This window comes from Schistocerca gregaria, chromosome 2, assembly GCF_023897955.1.
Source record: "Schistocerca gregaria isolate iqSchGreg1 chromosome 2, iqSchGreg1.2, whole genome shotgun sequence".
Taxonomy (NCBI): domain Eukaryota; kingdom Metazoa; phylum Arthropoda; class Insecta; order Orthoptera; family Acrididae; genus Schistocerca; species Schistocerca gregaria.
The window spans coordinates 785,955,682-785,975,390 of NC_064921.1; the positions used below are offsets into that span (position 1 = coordinate 785,955,682).

Below are 19,709 nucleotides of genomic sequence, written 5' to 3' on the forward strand. Positions count from 1 at the left end.
CACAGCTGCAAAGTACTAACGCGAATTCTTTACAGACGAATGGAAAAACTAGTAGAAGCCGACCTCGGGGAAGATCAGTTGGGATTCCGTAGAAATATTGGAACATGTGAGGCAATACTGACCTTACGACTTATCTTGGAAGCTAGATTAAGGAAAGGCAAACCTACGTTTCTAGCATTTGTAGACTTAGAGAAAGCTTTTGACAATGTTGATTGGAATAATCTCTTTCAGATTCTGAAGGTGGCAGGGTAAAATACAGGGATCGAAAGGCTATTTACTATTTGTACAGAAACCAAATGCCAGTTATAAGAGTTGAGGGGCATGAAAGGGAAGCAGTGGTTGGGAAGGGAGTGAGACAGGGATGTCGCCTCTCCCCAATGTTATTGAATCTGTATATTGAGCAAGCAGTGAAGGAAACAAAAGAAGAATTCGGGTTAGGTATCAAAATCCATAGAGAAGAAATAAAAACCTTGAGGTTCGCCGATGCCATTGTAATTCTGTCAGAGACAGCAAAGGACTTGGAAGAGCAGTTGAATGGAATCGATAGTGCCTTGAAAGGAGGATATAAGATGAACATCAATAAAAGGAAAACGAGGATAATGGAATGTAGTCAAATTAAAGCAGGAGATGCTGAGGGTATTAGATAAGGAAATGAGACACTTAAAGTTGTAAAGGAGGTGTGTTTTATAACGCCATATTGCCCATCAAGTTACAGTGTGAACACAAAACATACTTCTACTGAATCACTTACATAGTGTTATGAACTTCTTGTAGTGACTAGTTCTATAATGAAGAAATGTTTTAATAAAAAAGAGAAGACAATTATTTTCACTGGCACAATGTCATAAAGTCATGGTTCCTGTCCACATACAAAATGCATGCATCTGCAAGAAAGGTGTAATTTGACAATACTATCATGAATTGAAAAGCTTAAATATTTGTACAGAAATTTTAACACCTGGTCAACTACTGAGGATGCCTGAAAATAGAAATTCATTATGAGACGTAACTGCTACTGTTCAAGTAGGAAGTATGTTGAAAAGAAGCGCTAGCTCAACAGTTAATATAACTGTTCAAATGTTCAAACGTGTGTGAAATCTTATGGGACTTAACTGCTAAGGTCATCAGTCAGTAAGCTTACACACTACTTAACCTAAATTATCTTAAGGACAAACACACATACACCTATGCCTGCGGGAGGACTCAAACCTCTGCTGGGACCAGCCGCACAGTCCATGACTGCAGCACCTTTAGACCGCTCGGATAATCGTGCACAGCTATTATAACTATGGAAGAACATATATTTACAAAGTATCTGCTTTTCAACTGGTTTTTCGTCCTTCACAGTTAGAGCAGGCAGAAACGAGAACATACCACCTCAAATATACATAATACATTCTACCACTAGTGTCGATAGCTTCTTTCCTCTGTTATCACATATTAAGATGTAAGGATTCTAATTTATAATAGGACCTATGGAAACTCATGTATAAATAAATAATAATTGTTGTAGCAGCAAACTATACTGCCATTTACAAATGCTAAACTTACCAGCAAAATTGGGACTGAGATCAATGTATGTAGCTAAAGAACCTGATGTTTCGGCTCCACTCACAGTAAGAGCTGCAGTCAGGCAAATAGTGGCCATAACTGAGTTACAACCGGAGAAGGCCAACCCTAGCATGAATATGCCTTGCAGAATATTTGCTGCCAACAAAAACATGAGCAAGCTCAGTTCAATGAAAAAACTGACTTCTTAACATAAAATGTAATATTCAATGGTATAAAATTCACGTTGTTTAACAATAAATATGGCCAGCTCTTGTATTAATCCATTGCAGCTGTTACAAAATTTTAGAGAGTTAAAATAAACAAATTGCAGTTGATGTGTTTTGTAGCTTAAAGTATTCATTCATTCTGAGGCATATAGTGAAAAATGTTATTATTCTTTTCAGTCTAGGATAATAAACTGCCAGTGTAAGAAATGAGCAGAACGTATTCATAAGATTAAGTTTGCATAAACAAATTTGATTTTGTCATTGTTTTCAAATTAATCCTTGAATTCTGTAATGTCTCTCCCTAGTAAGCCTTCTCTTCATTAATATTTGTTAATTATTAATTTACATTTTTATTACAATAATAATAATAATAATAACAATAGTAACAATTATAAACATATAATTATAGAGTTCCATTATTCACTTTCTTATTACTCTGATAACTTCAAAAGTTTGTATTATGATATTGTGTTCTAGAGATTCACCTTGATTATGGTACAAACAGGGCAATTAAATAGCATAAAACAAGATTATCGAAGATTTTCTGAATGCAATGTGCGCCACCAGTTTTCTATATTATCAGCAACAGTAGCCCAAAAGCTAAAGTTTAATAAATTATATGTCCTGTGAATAACATAAAAGGGTTGATTTACTTACTTATAAAACCTGCCAGCTTTCGAACTGCTGTAACTGATAGCTTTCCACTCGACAACAGGTGGTCACAAACATAACCAACTATGATGGTGAAACTCGTTCGACAAACATGGGGAAGACCAGAGAAAAAGCCAACCTAAAGAAATATAGAATATGCAGGTACATAATATAAGCAAATCTGTAAAACTTCTTTCCTAAACCTTAAGGAAACTTTTACTGGTCCAACCAAAGACTCAGACATATCTGGTGAAAATGAAAGAACTATTACCATCTTCTGTGATGGCTGAAAATAAAACATCTAGTTTTCAGGAGGTAATATGACAAATGTTGAAGAAATTCAGTTTTAAGGATACCTTCAACGATTAAAGGAATGAAACTGCAGGTAACCAAACATATAACATCGAGGAAACTGTTAAAATATATGAATGAGTAGAATGACCTAATTTCCAAAATTTGAGTTAAAATTTCTAAATTAGGAATTACGACCATTCAGTGCAATTTTCAGCTTCTTTAGCTTGTTTTTTGAAGGTATCTCAGAAAAATTTTTATGGCACTCAGTAATGTCCATAATGCTGCAGAGTAACCCCTTGTCTCTCGGCTAGCATTTTGCTAGTTACTTCTTAATCACCAACACTCAAACTGTGTATTATTAGTTTACATGATAATAAGGTATTGGAGTATTTTGCATTCATATTCTCATTAGCCTGTATCATCCATGGTCCAAAAGATGTTGAACATTTCTACTAAGCTTCATCAATATGAATGTACAAGAACTTATTTTTAAAACTGTATTTGGTCTGCAGAACTCTTAGATACATTAGTATAATATACTAGAAAAAGAACTGAACTAAGACAATGAAGTTTCGTGTTATCTTACAACTGTTGGATATGATTCAACATAGAAGCATGTGGTGTACAACATTTTTTCAATATTCATGGCCAGTTCACAGATTCAAATTAACGCAAATGTATTTCGAAAAGCGTCGCAGATGTACAGAATAACACACTTCAGTTCAATAACAGCCTGTCAGCCAGACAAACTCACAATCCCTGCACTGCCCTTTACCCAGTGATATTATAATAACAGCTGTTTAAGGGAGCCTTGGTGGGGTATGGGAGAATATTGAGATACAGTCAGAATTTTAAGTTTTAAATCAGTCCGTGCAGAGAACTCAGATTGATCTGTTGAAAGAGAAGTAGCTGTTAAAGTGAGGGGACCAGTCTTGCACCTGGTCTTTAACCGTTAAACTTGACAGAAATGTGTACTGCTCATTCACTTTATGAAATTTGCAGTAATTTACATACTACAGCAATACTTGGTTTCTATGTAAAGAGACAAAATTAATTCCCCTTTCTTGTTACAAGTTGTAATTCGTTATTACTTTACTGTATCTTGTCTACACAGAACAGATGCAAGTAATTATAAAATTCTGGTTAAGTTACTTTCTCAGTATTCACCTCGAAATACACTTTAGAAGAAATCTGACCAAGTATTGCCATTGATGTTACTGAACTGAGGAAATAGAGAAATAACAGCAATTGGCCATAAAGAGTTTTAGAATCCTATGGGAATTAAAGTATTTGGAGTACCTGGAATCACTGGAAATTTTAGTGAGCAGAAGAACCGTAGTCCTCAAATTATTAGTGAATTGTTGATTAACGTTCATTACGGCATGTCAGTAAATTAATGTTCCACAGACGTTTGCTTTAAGTTTCATTACGTTTGCATCCACACACACACAGTTATCAGACCAGATCAAAATTCAGTGACTGTTTTTCAATTAATCTTAAAAATCCCAAATATTAAATGCACTGCGAGGAATTTGCTAAGACCTGACAGAAATTCTTTCCAAATGCTTAACCAAGATTCAAAATTTGAATTTTTGGAATGCTGTCCCTCTCTCATATTTTTACCGTACACAGGAGTACGGTTAATTTTTTTAGATCTGTTAATTCAACATTATATACAATGTTTTATGCAACACAGAGACTGGTCTACATTTATTTACAGAAGCTCTGAACTGTGTGTGTACTTCTTCATAACGTGGGACCATTAAATAATAAGGAACATTTACATAACATAAAAAAGAGAAGAAATAATGATTATATTATTACCTTCTGCACACTCCATCCATGAACGTTGCGGAAATATGTAGGTGCTTGGGTTAAAATAGTGAACATTCCCCAAATACAGCCCCATGCAAGCAATAGGTTCACAATCAGTGGCCAGCTTGTAAGGATTTTAAACCATGGGATAGGAAGCTGAAAAAGAAATGTCTATCAATTACACATTCAAATGTGAGGGATAATTATTGAACCATACATCAGTCTGTACTTGCAATACAAAGGAGTCATTCTGTGCTGAAAATTATTACTGTATATTGCAGATTACCCCATGATACACAGTAGTGACCTGTCAAGTCTTAGAGAAGTTATTAAAATTTACAAATCTATGTAATTTTAAATGTCGATTCTGAATTTAAAATTTTAAACCTCAGAAATCCATAAAAAAGTTAATGTATCCATAAAAAAAATTCTGTGTCTGAATTTTGCTCGTGATCTCAATACAATGAATTTTTCGAGTAACATCTTCTTCTTTTATTAAATTAGACAAGAGAAAATTAACTGCAGTTTTAATTCTAATGATTTTTTGCTGACTACGTTTTTTGATACGAAGACTCATGGGAAGCCATAGCTGGTGATTCATCATTTGACGATGAAGAATAACTGAAAATCTTTATCTTATCCTCTCTTATTTTCAGAATGTAAGATATTTCTTGCCTCCTTACTGAACTAACAGTTTCACTCATATATTAGCTTTCAGTACAGTGTTAACAAGTTAATGAATGGAAATGAAAAGCAAAAGAAGCTGTTGAGATAATGTATGCAATGGGATATGTTTACAGGCTAACAACATTGTTTGTAATCTAAAGTAGATGAGCAGTATTACAGGTTATAAATATGTGTATCAAATTAGTGATCGCCTGTTTTTTTTCTAGAACGCTAACGAATCAGAAGATCTTGTTTCTAAAATATGCGAACTTTCGTGGAGGAGGTATAAATGGTGCTGAACAATTACTGCAGGTCATATCTACGAGGAGGAAGAGATTAGTGTTTAAAGTCCCGTCGACTATGAAGTCTATAGTGACGGAGCACAAGTTCGGATTATGAAAGGATGGGGAAGGAAAGCGGCCGTGCACTTCCAAAGGAACTATCCCGACATTTGCCTGAGCGGTTTAGGGAAATAACGGACAATCTAAATCAGGACGGCTGGACCCGGATTTAATCCGTCGTGCTCCCGAATGCAAATCCAATGTGCTGACCACTGTGGTATCCCGCTTGGTCTGGTCACTTGTAGGAGCATATGCCATCGATTGTATAGAATCAACATGGTAAAATGACTAGATGTGGATATATGACAGAACGACACGTAGGAGTATTATGATCCGCATTACCCATGACCGTATGGTGAATGCAGTTCCCTTATGTGTTAGTACATCAGTGCGGACAAACGTTTCTAAGAGTAATGGTGTACAACTTGAAGCCATGTAACCTGGCATGAGAACAGCGGTCATACGACGATTCCAACCTATAGAGACGAAAGAGAGGTGTCATGCCTTGTCAGTGACAATTAGTTCGAATCCTGTAAGAATTACTGCCGGTAGTTACTTCATATTTCACCTGAACCAGTATGCGGTCTGACAGTGCGAAGGGAAGTGCATGCAGCAGACGTTTCTCACAACGGCTGTGAAAGCTGCACGTCTTCAGGGGGCCAAACAGCACAGAAAGTGGACATTAGCCGATTATACACACATGTACTATAGTCCCACTAGTGATAATTTTCCTAATTTTCGAATTTACCAGGGCTGAGAGTACGACTGAGCCAATCGCAAACTTAAACTTCAGGTTGTAGAGCATGTAGTTTAGGCCACAGGTAACACTTTGGTTTATTTTTTTTATTTTACCGTGAATTGCACCCACATATTCAGGCTACTGTGAACACAAACTGGGATGTTTATTTCGAGAATCTCAGTGGCCAAGTACTGTCCCTTCTACTATACCTTCATGATGCGTTTGCTGTGAACTCTCCTATCTTTCACGGTGATGACATCTATCTTTACAGTGCTGTAAGCGCATGTTCATAATTTGATGAACACACAAGCACATTTTCGCGCCACTACTGGCCTCTTAAATCACCCGATATTCTGTACATAGGAAACGTCTGGGACGTTTGGAATAGTATGTGAAATATAGCAATTTGACAGATATGTAGGATCTAATCCTCAATATGGGGCTTCAGAGGAAGACGCTACACCTGAAAAAACTCGGACGCACTTTCTCGTAAAACAGAGGCTGTTATCAAACGGAGAGTTTGTGTAATATCTCAGTGCCATGTCTCTTGAGTTTTTGTGTGGCATACTTACAGTGATTCACCCAATAAGGGGGTGAAATAGGTATGAAAAGTTATATGAATATTGTTCGCCATGAAAGCATTTTTAAAGCTGAATATGTGAAAACTTATATATGGTTTCTACGTTAGAAGTTAAAAAAAGGACATGTTTCAGTTTTTTTGAAAATTCGAACCCTAAGGGGGTGAAATAAAGGATGGACGTTTTTATGGAAATATTTCATGATGAAAGCATTTTTGAAGCTAAATATATGAATATATGTATTTGCCTTCTCAGTCGGAAATAAAAAATATTAGTTTCAGCGTTTCTGAAGATCCAGTTCCAATGTGGGCAAAATAGGGGATGAAATTTTTATGAAAATATTTCATTCAACCTAAAGTCGTCGGAATTGAATTTGATTTATTGGTTAGAAGTAAATAATTGTTTTAGAAAATGGAAGTCTTGTGGAAATATCACGCAAGAACTGCAACAAAAACCTTCGACTCCATTAACGAGAAGCACTTTTCGGACAGGAGTATATTCGGAAAAAAGTAAGTTTCTATGGCTTAATTAGAAACGGCTCTTTTTATGAACTATTTCTTCAGTAGGCCGAAAACATATTTATAAAATTATTTTTGTTGTAATTCCAAGACAAACGTGAGTCAACCTAGATGGGATCACTGAAATTTTTAAGAAAAAAGAAACAAAAAATATATTGGGGCAAATTTTCAGAGTTTTTTGCAGTCGTTATGTAGATGGACATTTACTTATGTAAAATGCACTATAATTTGATGAAAAGGATACGAGGTGCAACTAACGTTATTTAAATTAATCATACGGGGACAATCTCTAATAATCCCCTGTGCCATTCCAATTTCTTTACAATCAGAAAAACATTAATTTGCAGAAAATCTTGGTACCTATATGTAACCGTGTTCATGTGGAACAACCACCGCCACTGAAACAGTAAGTTGAATAAATGAATTAATAATAATAATGTACATGAGTTATTTATTTGATGTATACATAAATAGTGTACCAGTGCTTCTTAATTAAGAGTTCCCATTTTCTTGTACTCACTTCAAACTAAATTAGTATCCGTAATTATCTATGTGAACAGACTATCTTTGGTGTTAATGGGTGGTCAGAATATTTTACAGGTCTAGGGGTAGCATCTTTGATCAGTAATCAAAACGTTGTCGGTGGCACGTTCGAAACGCTCCACCTCTTGAATTCTGATTACTAATCAACGCTGGCGGCCGAAGACTTCCGGCATGAAAAGCCACCTTCATTCTGCCTTGTCAAAGAGGGCGGAGGAGTGGACACTCGTGTTCCGGCACTCTCTTGTCCTGCGTTGGGAAACTGCGCCTAAAGGCAGACGGATCAGCAATGATCAGTGGTATGAGGATGTAGAATGCAGCGGAAACCGCTGCATTAACGACACAAAACATGTATTCACAGGACATGTGGCCTGTATTTGAAAAGATTCCGGAGTAGCCCCCATTCGCATCTCCGGGAGGGAACGGCCAAGGGGGAGGTGACCGTGAGAAAAAGATTAAATTACCAACGAAAGAATAACGTTTTACGAGTCGGTGCGTGGAATGTCAAAGCTTGAATGTAGTAGGGAATCTATAAAACATGAAAAGGGAAATGCAAGGGCTCAATTTAGATATAGCAGGGGTCAGTGAAGTGAAATGGAAATAAGATAAGGTTTTCTTGTGAGATGAATATAGACTAATATCAACAGCAACGAAAAATGGTAAAAATGGCATAACGCGATTAGAATTCGTTACGAATAGGAAGGTAGGGCGCAGAGTGTGTTACAGTGAACAATTCAGCAATAGAGTTGCTCTTATCAGAATCGATAACAAACTGAGAACGGTGATTCAGGTGTACTTACCGATTTCGCAAGCTGACGATGAAGAGATAGAGAAAGTATGTGAGGATATTGATCGGGTAATACTGCACGTAAAGGTAGATGAAAATCTAATAGTCAGGGGGGACTGGAATGCAGTTGTAGAGGAAGGAGTAGAGGAAAAAGTTATAGGACAATATCGGCTTGAAGAGGGAATGAGAGAAGAGAAAGACTAATTGCGTACTGTAATAAATTCCAGCTACTAATGCCCCATACTCTATCCAACAATCACAAGAGAAGGAGGTATAGTTGGAAAACGCCGGGTGACGCGGTAAGATTTCAGTTTGATTACTTCATGGTCAGACACAGATACCAAAACCAGATTCTGAATTTTAAGGCGTATCTGGGAGCAGATGCAGAATCAGATCACAATTTAGTACTGATGAAGAGCCGGTTGAAGCTTAAGAGACTAGCCAGGAAGAATCAACACGCAAAGAAGTGAGATACGGAAGTACTAAGTAATGACGGGATACGCTTTTTGTTCTCTAAGGCTATAAATACATCAATAAATAATAGCTCAGTAGGCAGTACAGTTGAAGAAGAATGGACACCTCTAAAAAGAGCAATCACAGAAATTGGTAAGGAAAACATAGGTACAAAGAAAGAAATTGCGAAGAAACCATAGGTACAGAAGAAACATTTCAGTTGTAGAATGACAGAAGAAAAAAAAGTTTAGGTAAATTCAGGAATCCAGACACAGAAGTCGCTGAGGAATGAAATAAATAGGAAGTACAGGGAAGCTAAAACGAAATGGTTACATGAAACATGTGAAGAAATGGAAATAGAATTGACTGTCGGAGGACTGATTTAATATATAGGAAAGTACAAAGAACGCTCGGTGAAACTCCGTGAAATTAAAATAATGGTTGGTAGGACATGTGTTAAGACGTCAAGGAATGATTTTCCTAGTACTAGAGAGAGAGCTGTGAAGAGCAAAAACTGTAGAGGAATACAGAGATTGGAATACACTCAACAAATAATTGAGGACGTAGATTGCAAATTCTACACAGAGATGAAGATGTTAGCAGAAGTAGGTTACCGTCATTGCTTGAATCTACACGTATCATAAATTAAAGTACCCCCGCCCCCACGTTTGTCTGACTATATAAGAACGATAATCTCTGTAACTACTATGGGGATTCTGATACGATTTTCACCGATAAACAGACTGATACACACGGAATGTTTGTGTGGTAATTTATTACCCCTTTGTCAAAACAATTGTTTTCAATAGGCAGTGCTACCCGTGCGAACTGGGCTTCGTCGCTAATTAACATATAATTTTTCTGGCACAGTAGTTCTTATATAAGTATACACACCTTCCCCATGCATCAGTATGAATGTATTAATGGAAAGCGTATTGCAGTACGTGCGGCAGTTCCGGAAGGTAGCCTGAACGATCAGTTAATAGTATGGGAGATTTTAATTCAGAACTCTAATAAATTTCTTTAATTATAGGTCACTGAAAGCACTCATGGGATTTATGGAACGAAGTGAGTAGTAAGAGATATTATTTGCTAATTTCCAGCGGTTAGTTCATAACATCACATATACACATTTTTCATAGACATATCAAACCCATATGTGCGTTAGACTCAAGTCTAACAAAAGTGAACAGCAGTCATTCCTGATATTAATTTTCATCCATCATTAACACTCACCTTTTTTTCCGAAATAGTGTCCCCAATGGCATTTTGTATGTGCTGGAGCTCTGACTCACTTATCCTAGGATGATCGACTGGGTTATCGTACACAAGATACCACCAACCGATAAACCACAGTATCCCAATTGCGCCAGTGACGTAAAACACTGCCTGCCAGTTGAGAAAGTGGATGATCATTCCACAGAGAGGAAAGGTCAGTGCGGCACCCACGGAACTACCTGTAATATTTTTGGAATGAGCAAGTAAGCAAAGTCTTCGACAAATCATGCGAACACAGCCACACAATATTACAATACGTAAAAAATAATCCTCATTATACTCACATTTATTTTCTTTTCACTGAGATTACAACCGAAAATATCATCTCATAAGGATTTTTATAATGCTCAATCTGAAAAATGGATAATGCAACAGGAAAACCTCAAGAAAACATACGCGTCTTCATGAGTATTAAAGGTCATTAAGCCTCTTGTTTTGACTTAGTCTACACCTACATCTGCACCTCCCTGTAAGCTCGAATCTTCGAACATATCTACGTTTACCTTCGTGGCTTATTCGTGAGGGATACATTGCAGGAATCAATACATTCTACGCTATGGCAGTTTCAACAGTAGAACGCCTCTCTTGTACTCTTTCCCACCGGAGATGATTGAGCATCTGGGTTAATATTTTGTGTTTACGAAATGAATCTTTAAAGAAACATGTTTCTCTGTTCATGACTTTCTCTGTCAACCCGCAGACATTCGAGTGTTGGTCGAATGTGTAAGCTATTGCCTTAGGGGAGTGGACTATATTTTCCAACGATTCTTTCACTGAATATCATTATGACACCTGCCGCACCTTCAGTTAGTTTCATGTGGTCGTTGAAAAATAAAATCACTCTGCACGTTTACTGCTACGTCTTTTATAAGTATGTCTGCTTCCAGTGCTAGTTCTGCAACCGTGAAATTACCTTTTTATGACTAACATGTTACGTTTGCTATGTCGAGATTAAACAGCCACTGCCTGCAACAGGTAACGATCCTCTGCTGATTATCCTGCAGGCCGCTACAATTTTGTAGTGTTGTGAATTGTATATATCGACAACAAAACCTGAATATTGCCTCAAGGAACTTACGACGTTTTCCACTAGGTTATATACATACACTTAAAAAAAAAAAAAAGTTTGTCAACACTGCGATTCCCTGATCTCCTGAAGATAGAAGTTGACTGTGGATATTGTATCACAACCAGAGTCCCTTTGACAGTTAAGAGATTCACTAAACACCCAACAGATATAAACAACCATGCATGAGCAGCGCCTATTAGACGGAGAGGGTCGGAGAGCCGATCGGATCCAATAATTCCACCAGGGAAGACGTACATGGCTCGTGTTGTCTGTAGTTCAACCGTGCCTAGATGGTCAATACCGCGGTCCGATCGCGTCCGCATTGTTATTTTGTGCCAGGAAGGACTCTCAACAAGAGAAGTGTCCAGGCGTCTCGGAATGAACCAAAGCAATATTGTTCGGACATGGTGGAGGTACACAGACAGACGAACTGTCGATGACATGCCTCGCTCAGGCCGCCCAAGTGCTACTACTACAGTGGATGGCCGCTACCTATGGATTATGGCCCGGAGGAGCTCTGACAGAAATGCCATAACGTTAAATAATGCTTTTTCGCATTCACACGGTGTCGTGTTATGATTCAAATTGTGCGCAATAGGCTGCAGGATGCGCAACTACACTCCCGACGTCCATGGTGAGGTCCATCTTTGCAACCAAGACACCATGGAGCGTGGTAGGGATGGGCCCAACAACATGCCGAATAAACCTATCAGAATTATCATCACGTTCTATTCGCCGATTAGTGTTACATATGCCTTCAACCAGACAATCGTCAGAGACGTGCATGGAGGCAACCATGTCACGCTGAACTCCTTAGACACACTGCCCAGCCAGTGCAGCAAGGTGGGGTTCCCTGTTGTTGTGGGAAGGCACTATGTGGGGCCGACGTATGCCGCTGGTGGTCATGGTTCAAATGGCTCTGACCACTATGTGACTTAGCTTCTGAGGTCATAAGACCCCTAGAACTTAGAACTACTTAAACCTAACTAATCTAAGGAAATCACACGCATCCATGCCCGAGGCAGGATTCGAACCTGCGACCGTAGCGGTCGCCCGGTTCCAGACTGTAGCGCCTAAAACCGCTCGGCCACCTCGGCCGGCGGTTGTCATGGAAGGCACCATAATGGCTGTACGATAGGTAATGCCATAGTCCGACCGATACTGCAACCATATCGGCAGCATATTGGCGAGGAATTCGTCTTCATGGACGACAATTCGCGCCCCCATCGTGCACATCTTGTGAATGACTTACTTCAGGATAACGACATCGCTCGACTAGAGTGGCCAGCATGTTCTCTAGACATGAATTTCAATTAACTTGCCCGGGATAGATTGAAAAGTGCTGTTTATGGACGACGTGACCCACCAACCACTCAGAGGAATCTACGCCGAATCGCTGTTGAGGAGTGAGACAATCTGGGCCAACAATGCCTTGATGAATCAATGGATAGTATGCCATGACGAATACGGGCATGCATCAACGGAAGTAGACGTGCTATTAGAGGTACCAGTGTGTACAGAAATTTGGACCACCACTTCTGAAGGTCTCACTGTGTGGTGGTACAACTTCAATGTGCGACTTTCATGTGCAATAAAAAGGTCGTAATAAATTCGACATTTTTCGCTGTTGGATGAATAAGCAATCAGTAAAAAGTGTCATCCTCACCATTTTATGAACAGCGCTGGGCTGTAGTCGTTTGGTGCATGGCTGTGCAAGCGTCCAAATATTTACTGTGCAGCCGGAATGCTTATTCCTGACTGTCAACATATTGACGCCACAACCAAAGGTGCAGCGTGTGCGTACAAGAAGGGAATAGAACGAGGATACTGCAATATGCAAATTCACTATCAGTGGGGAAAACTCTAGGAGAAACTGCAAGTCTGATTACAAATTCTGTAAAACATTCTAAGACGCTTGTGAATAAAAAGACTTTTTGTTGAACGTGTGTCCAAACCATTCACTTCAAACCCACGTAAATCCATTAGACACGCTAGTAGGGGAACTAACCGTACTCCTTTCGACGTTGCACGACATTGTGCACAAATATCTCTGGTTGGATGCTTACAAACTTCAGATTTCATCACATTAAGCCTGAGGACCACTACAGACAACGTGACTGTGAATTGATGCATCATATTGACGAAAACAACGATTACCTCAATGCAGTGGTATTCAGGCCATACATGTGTGTTGCAAAGTTAACCGTTATAACTGTTGAATATGTGGAAGGGAAACACGCGGAGAAGTAATTGAGTGCGAAAGGGTCATACTATAAAATTAATGTGTGGTTGGACATACATAAACATGATGTGTTTACGGCGTCTACAGTGACATGGCACGCCAATCTCGACATGATGGCGAGCTACGTAGATCCACAGGAGCCGCTCCCCCCTCCCCCCTCCCTAGTAACATGTGTATGTTACATGTATCCATGAGACGTTACCTAAGCTTTAGATCGGTAGGCTGGGTTTCGTCGCCTGGATCTCTAGGTATTCCGTTCAGTTCCGTTGGGTTTCGACGCTTAAGGGCTTATCAGCAACATAGTTTACTGAGCAAGGGTTCGAGATCTAGTAGACCTCACACAACTGATCGACAGTACAGTGGAGGCCATAATGCCTGTTGTGCTTATGAACATGTGGCGAGACTTGGAGTACCTTCTCGATACATGACGAGCTACAAAATGTGTCCACACTCAACTGCAACAAGATGCGTGAAAATGTTTGTGCTGCTGTGTTCAATGTTGGAATAATACAGTTATAAGCTGTAATAGCTATTTAAATACAAACAAATGTTTTTGCATACACCCTGCATATATATGCTTCCCTATAATTTGTTCAAAGTAATTTCCTCACAGCATGTCAGCATATAATAATGTTATACCGAATGTAATGAAGCAGAAAAGCAATATATTTACAGTTTATAACGTAACGTACTCAACAGTGTAAATAATGAGAAGAACAGTTTTGCACACACTTCACACCAAATGCTAAAATAGTCAAATTTGTTCTTACCCATGAATGCGCTCATAAATTTCCCCCTTTCATTGGTTGGTATCCACCTCGAGATAATGTAGCTGAGAGATGGAAAGCAGAAGCCCTAACGACACAAAATTACATGTGCTATTTCTCGTCAGGAACTTTCTTAACGAACAAAATGGTTTTTAGAGACTATAACCTTCTACGAGGGTCATTTTAAAAGTAAAGCTCGTTTTTCTGGCGAGCAGCACAGTTCTCAGTAGCCACGTCACAGAGCTTCCAAATCTTGGGCACCTGTATAGCTAACAGCGACCAGCAACGATGATGCACTAATAATTCGCACGATCTTACATTATGTGCCAAAGTTAATAATCCATATAGATGGAAATTCTTAGTGTAATACAGTTTATAAATTGAAATGAAGTCAGCATGTAATCAAAGGTTGGAGGTAAATGTGGTGAATTAGATTTCCGTTGGATTGTGGTGTGTGATGTTGAATGGTAGTGGAGCGAATATTCTTGATGAAGAACCATCAGGTCGACCTTCAGCTGTGACTGACAAATTGAAGGATTAAGGAAAAATTTCGGCAGAGTAGACGTTTCATTGTTGACATACAGGGCTTGTGCTTTCCTGAATCTCCGCAATCGGTTGTTGGTGGAGGAGCATAGAAAAGTGTGAGTCGCGTGGGTTCCTTGACTTTAGACGGATGAATGAAAGAAATAACGAATGTTTGATTTATCTCACTGGATATGGCAAGAAAGGCTGGGAGTCTTTGAACCACAGCGTTACTGATGACGTGTTCTAGATTTCGCAATCGAAGATCAGAAGAAAGGTGCCAGGCCATCGAATGCCATCATTCACGATAGAAACCTTAAAGTGCCAGATAAGCTGTGAAAACCAAAAATTTCTGGCCACAGTGCGTCCTAGTCCATCGACCATAAGCGTAACAGCCTACATACTGTCAGACTCTTCACCAAAACACGGGTGGCATGAAAACGGAGGTAGTGAATTGTTGTAGAGCGGCGTTGCATTTCTTCACCACAATACTCACCCACGTTCCGGTGCGTTCTCAAATGATTTGCTTCAACGGTTTAATTTGGAAATTTTTGAAACTTTTGCCCTATAGCCTGACGCATCCTCGAGCAATTATTACGAATTTTTCAAATTGATGGATTTTTGTATTTAAAGCGTTACACAAATGGTAACGAACTGAAAGAGGATATTACTAGTTTGATAATTTAGCGGTAATTGCTAAGCAAAAAGCTTATGAATGGTTGTGGAATACTACGAAAAATGTTTTAATGTGAACGGCACTATATAGGAAAATAGTTAAGATATCAAAATATGTTGCAAAATGCTTTGTTGAATTATCTTGAATAAAACTTTCTGGAATAACAACCGCTCTTTAGTTTTAGAATGACCCTCGTAAATATTGTTTTTGTGCAAAACATAAAATTATATTTAGCTTAAATTTATTCACTCTATTATGGATGTTATTTGACGGCTGCGCCCGTTTAGTAAGATTGTTATGAAATAATATATACAGCAAAGGCTATTTGTTGCTAATCTTTTATTACCACGACGCCCTTCGGAAGCATGCTGCCATCATCAGTTCCTTTTACGTTGTAATTAGTATGAAGTTAATTTCTTGTCTATGTGTGCCAGTGAGGTTATGTGTGCCGGCCGAAATGGCCGAGCGGTTCTAGGTGCTACAGTCTGGAACCGCGCGACCGCTACGGTCGCAGGTTCGAATCCTGCCTCAGGCATGGATGTGTGCGATGTCCTCAGGTTAGTTAGGTTTAAGTATTTCAAAGGTCTAGGAGACTGATGACCTCTGAAGTTAAGTCACATAGTGCTCAGAGCAATTTTAACCAACCATTTTTTCTAGGTCATGTGTAGAAAAAGACATCTCTTCAGAGAGATAAGCATCCTATAATGTGCACGTTATGTGATAAGCATGGACCGACCGTGGTGGTCGAGCGGTTCTAGGCGATTCAGTCCGGATACACGCTGCTGCTACGGTCGCAGGTTTGAATCCTGCCTCGGGCATGGATGTGTGTGATGTCCTTAGGTTAGTTAGGTTTAAGTAGTCCTAAGTTCTAGGGGACTGATGACCACAGCTATTAAGTCCCATAGTGCTCAGAGCCATTTGAACCATTTGATAAGCACGACTGATCATCTTGTTAGTGCACTTACTTACATTTTTGTTGGTAATTTCGCTGTCTGGCACAAAGAGCACAGTAGCAATTACATCAAAACTTAGCACTTTCACAGTCATTTGTTTACATTAATATGAAGAGTCTTAAAACTCAAACTCAAATGTTTCTACTGTTAAAACATTAGTATGCAATGCAGATTTTTCTTAATGAAATACGCATTCAACACTGGAGGAGTTGTTAAAGAAGTTAATATCATCATTTTTAAGTTTATCATTTAGTAACGGATCCCCATGCACTGTGCTACAATGAATATTTCAAGTTCAACATATAAATCCATTTGTTGCTCCTTGGCCATTTATGTCATATGTAAAGATCACTTGCACTGTCATGGCATATGTGGCTTGTAATTTTTGTGTGGGTGGCTTTTGCTGATTTATTATGGTTGTTAGTGTACCAGGCATGTGTCTTTCTTGGTATTCTCGCCAGGTTTGGCCTACATAGAGGGCTTTGCAGGTACTACATATTATTTTGTAAATTACTGGTTGTGAATTTTGATTTGATGTGTGTTAATAGTGTGTGTGGGGGGGGGGGGAGGGGGGGTGTTTTGTAGCTTGTTATGTGTTGTGAAGGCACAGTTGAATTTATGTGGACTGTACTATATGGTAGGAGAGTTTGCCTGAGAAAGAAATGCCAGTAGCGAATTTCCTTTCCATATTCTGCATAAAAGTTGGTTTAATATAGTTTTTCTTTTTCGAGTAAAGCTGTCAATTCGTGTGTCATTGTAACCAGTTGACTGTTCTGAGCTCACCAAGCTTTGGATATTTATCCTTTGGTATACTGCTGATTCTTTTAACTAATACTCTGCATACATGTCCATCATGGGGGGGGGGGGGGGGGCAAGATGAGCTGTGTATAGTGGTATTTGTTGCAGTTGTTTTTCTGTGAACTTTGAAGTTTTGTGAATTGTTTTATTTCGTGATGTTAAGGTTTAGAAAATTGATGGTTCGATTGTTTTCATATTCCACTAAGAAGTTTATATTTCTTTTCTGTATACTGAATGTATCTAGTATAAAAAAATAATATTTCTTTTAAAAGTCTATATTTATTGTTAGAACACAGGTAGTTCATTTAGAGTACACATACTAGTTGATTTTCCTAAATGGGGACAAACTGCAAGAAACTATCTCTGAGCAAACAAGTCATAGGGATATATGACCGGAAATGCATTTCATGGGAGGAAGAGAAGATTGGATTTTAGTGTCCCATCGAAAATGAGGTTATTAGAGATGGTGCACAACCTCAGAAAACGGAAGGTTGTGGAAGGAAGTCGGATGTGCTCTATTAAAGGGAAGCAACCTGGTATTTGTCTGGAGTGATTTAGGGAAACCACAGAATACCTCAATCTTGATGTCCAGGGGATATTAACCGCCATCCTGTAGAATGCGTACTCACCACTTGTTATGTGTTCCATGGAAACTTTGCAGATAATATGATCACTGACACTAACCCTCCAGACAGGAGGCCAGCCACCACGTATTAATCCAGACAACTGTATGGAACATTCTACAGAACAGTTGGAAATATCCATATCACGCACGATGCATGCAGGACTCATTACTTAGAGACATAGCTCTGAGGAGATGGTTTTGTCGCTGGTTCATCACATAGGCCACGATGATGCTGGGATTTGGCCGGCCGGGATGGCCGAGCGGTTCTATTGTGGAACCCCGGGACCGCTACGGACACAGGTTCGAATCCTGCCTCGGGCATGGATGTGTGTGATGCTATTAGGTTAGTTAGGTTTAAGTAGTTCTACGTTCTAGGGGACTTATGACTCAGAAGTTAAGTCCCATAGTGCTCAGATGCTAGGATTTGTTACCTATCCCATTCATTGATGAGACTATCTTAACAAGCAGCTTATCGTCAAGCTTCGCAACATCCACCTGTGAGCTAAGAAGAATACCTATGGAATAGTGGCAGTGAACCATTGGCAACGGTTGAGCTTCAAAGTTTGTGCAGAGATTATTGGTGACTTCATAATGGGACCAGCCATCCTTCCGTAACACCTCAGATGTGAGGCATATCTGCATTTTCTTGTGGGAGATACTGCCTCCACTGCTGGAAGACGAGCCTTTTGTGGTACGAAGGGTAATGTCACTGCAAAATGATGCTGCTGCAGCTCACTATTCTGTTGAGTGTGAAGCTAAAAAACTGGTACAGACACAGTATTCATACTTATCTTATGTTGATTCAAGTGTACTTTCAGTCATTGAAATCCACACTGTCAGAGATCTCTTACATTCACTTCCAAGCTGTCCGCCCCTGGTAGCTGAGTGGTCAGCGCGACAGAATGTCAATCCTAAGGGCCGGAGTTCGATTCCCGACTGGGTCGGAGATTTTCTCCACTCGGGGACGGGGTGTTGAGTTGTCCTAATCATCATCATTTCATCCTCATCGACGCCCAAGTCGCCGAAGTGGCGTCAAATAGAAAGACTTGCACCCGGCGAACGGCCTACCTGACGGGAGGCCCTAGTCACACGACGACTTCCAAGCTGCTGTAAATTCCTCGCAATGCATTACCGGTGATATGTCAATATGACCGTCCTTACTCATAATCGTTTCCCGCAGTCTGTCTACATTCACAAAAACATCCTGTATATTCAGCAGATAGAGTTTAATTAGCCATCTGCATTAAGACTATTACTTAGAAATTCTGTACTCACCCCACCAACTCCTTGGAAAGCCCTCAGAGCTACCAGAGCTCTGTAGTCAAGTGATGCAGAAAGTGGTATCAGCAGTGTTGTTACGGAAACCATAAGGTTGCCGATACCAAACACTTTCTTCGAGCCGAAGTATTGAGCCATCATTCCTGCAGGTACCTGCGTTGCCCAGTAGAGCCAGAAAAATGCTCCCATGACAACGCTTTGCTGATGCTCGTCCCAGTCAAATCTTATCTGAAAAACATGGTAGAAATTGATTCAGAAAAAGTTTTCAAAATAACAACATAATACAATGCTCAAACGACGTTTCGTCGCTATCTTGTGACTTGCAAAGATTGTATGTGTGT

The 19,709-nt window shown here is 39.3% G+C and overlaps 1 protein-coding gene across 2 annotated transcripts in view; it reads right to left on the reverse strand.

Annotated features, from left to right (window-relative positions):
* LOC126336484 (sialin-like) overlaps positions 1 to 19,709 on the reverse strand; it is a 58,791-nt gene that overhangs the window by 16,592 nt on the left and 22,490 nt on the right. For both annotated transcript variants that reach the window (XM_050000226.1, XM_050000227.1), the window contains exons 3-8: positions 19,366 to 19,596; positions 14,520 to 14,604; positions 10,397 to 10,617; positions 4,548 to 4,694; positions 2,436 to 2,568; positions 1,552 to 1,707 (exon numbers count right to left, since the gene is read on the reverse strand). In XM_050000226.1, the coding sequence (XP_049856183.1) occupies positions 1,552 to 1,707; positions 2,436 to 2,568; positions 4,548 to 4,694; positions 10,397 to 10,617; positions 14,520 to 14,604; positions 19,366 to 19,596 (973 nt within the window). The remainder of the gene's footprint in view (positions 1 to 1,551; positions 1,708 to 2,435; positions 2,569 to 4,547; positions 4,695 to 10,396; positions 10,618 to 14,519; positions 14,605 to 19,365; positions 19,597 to 19,709) is intronic.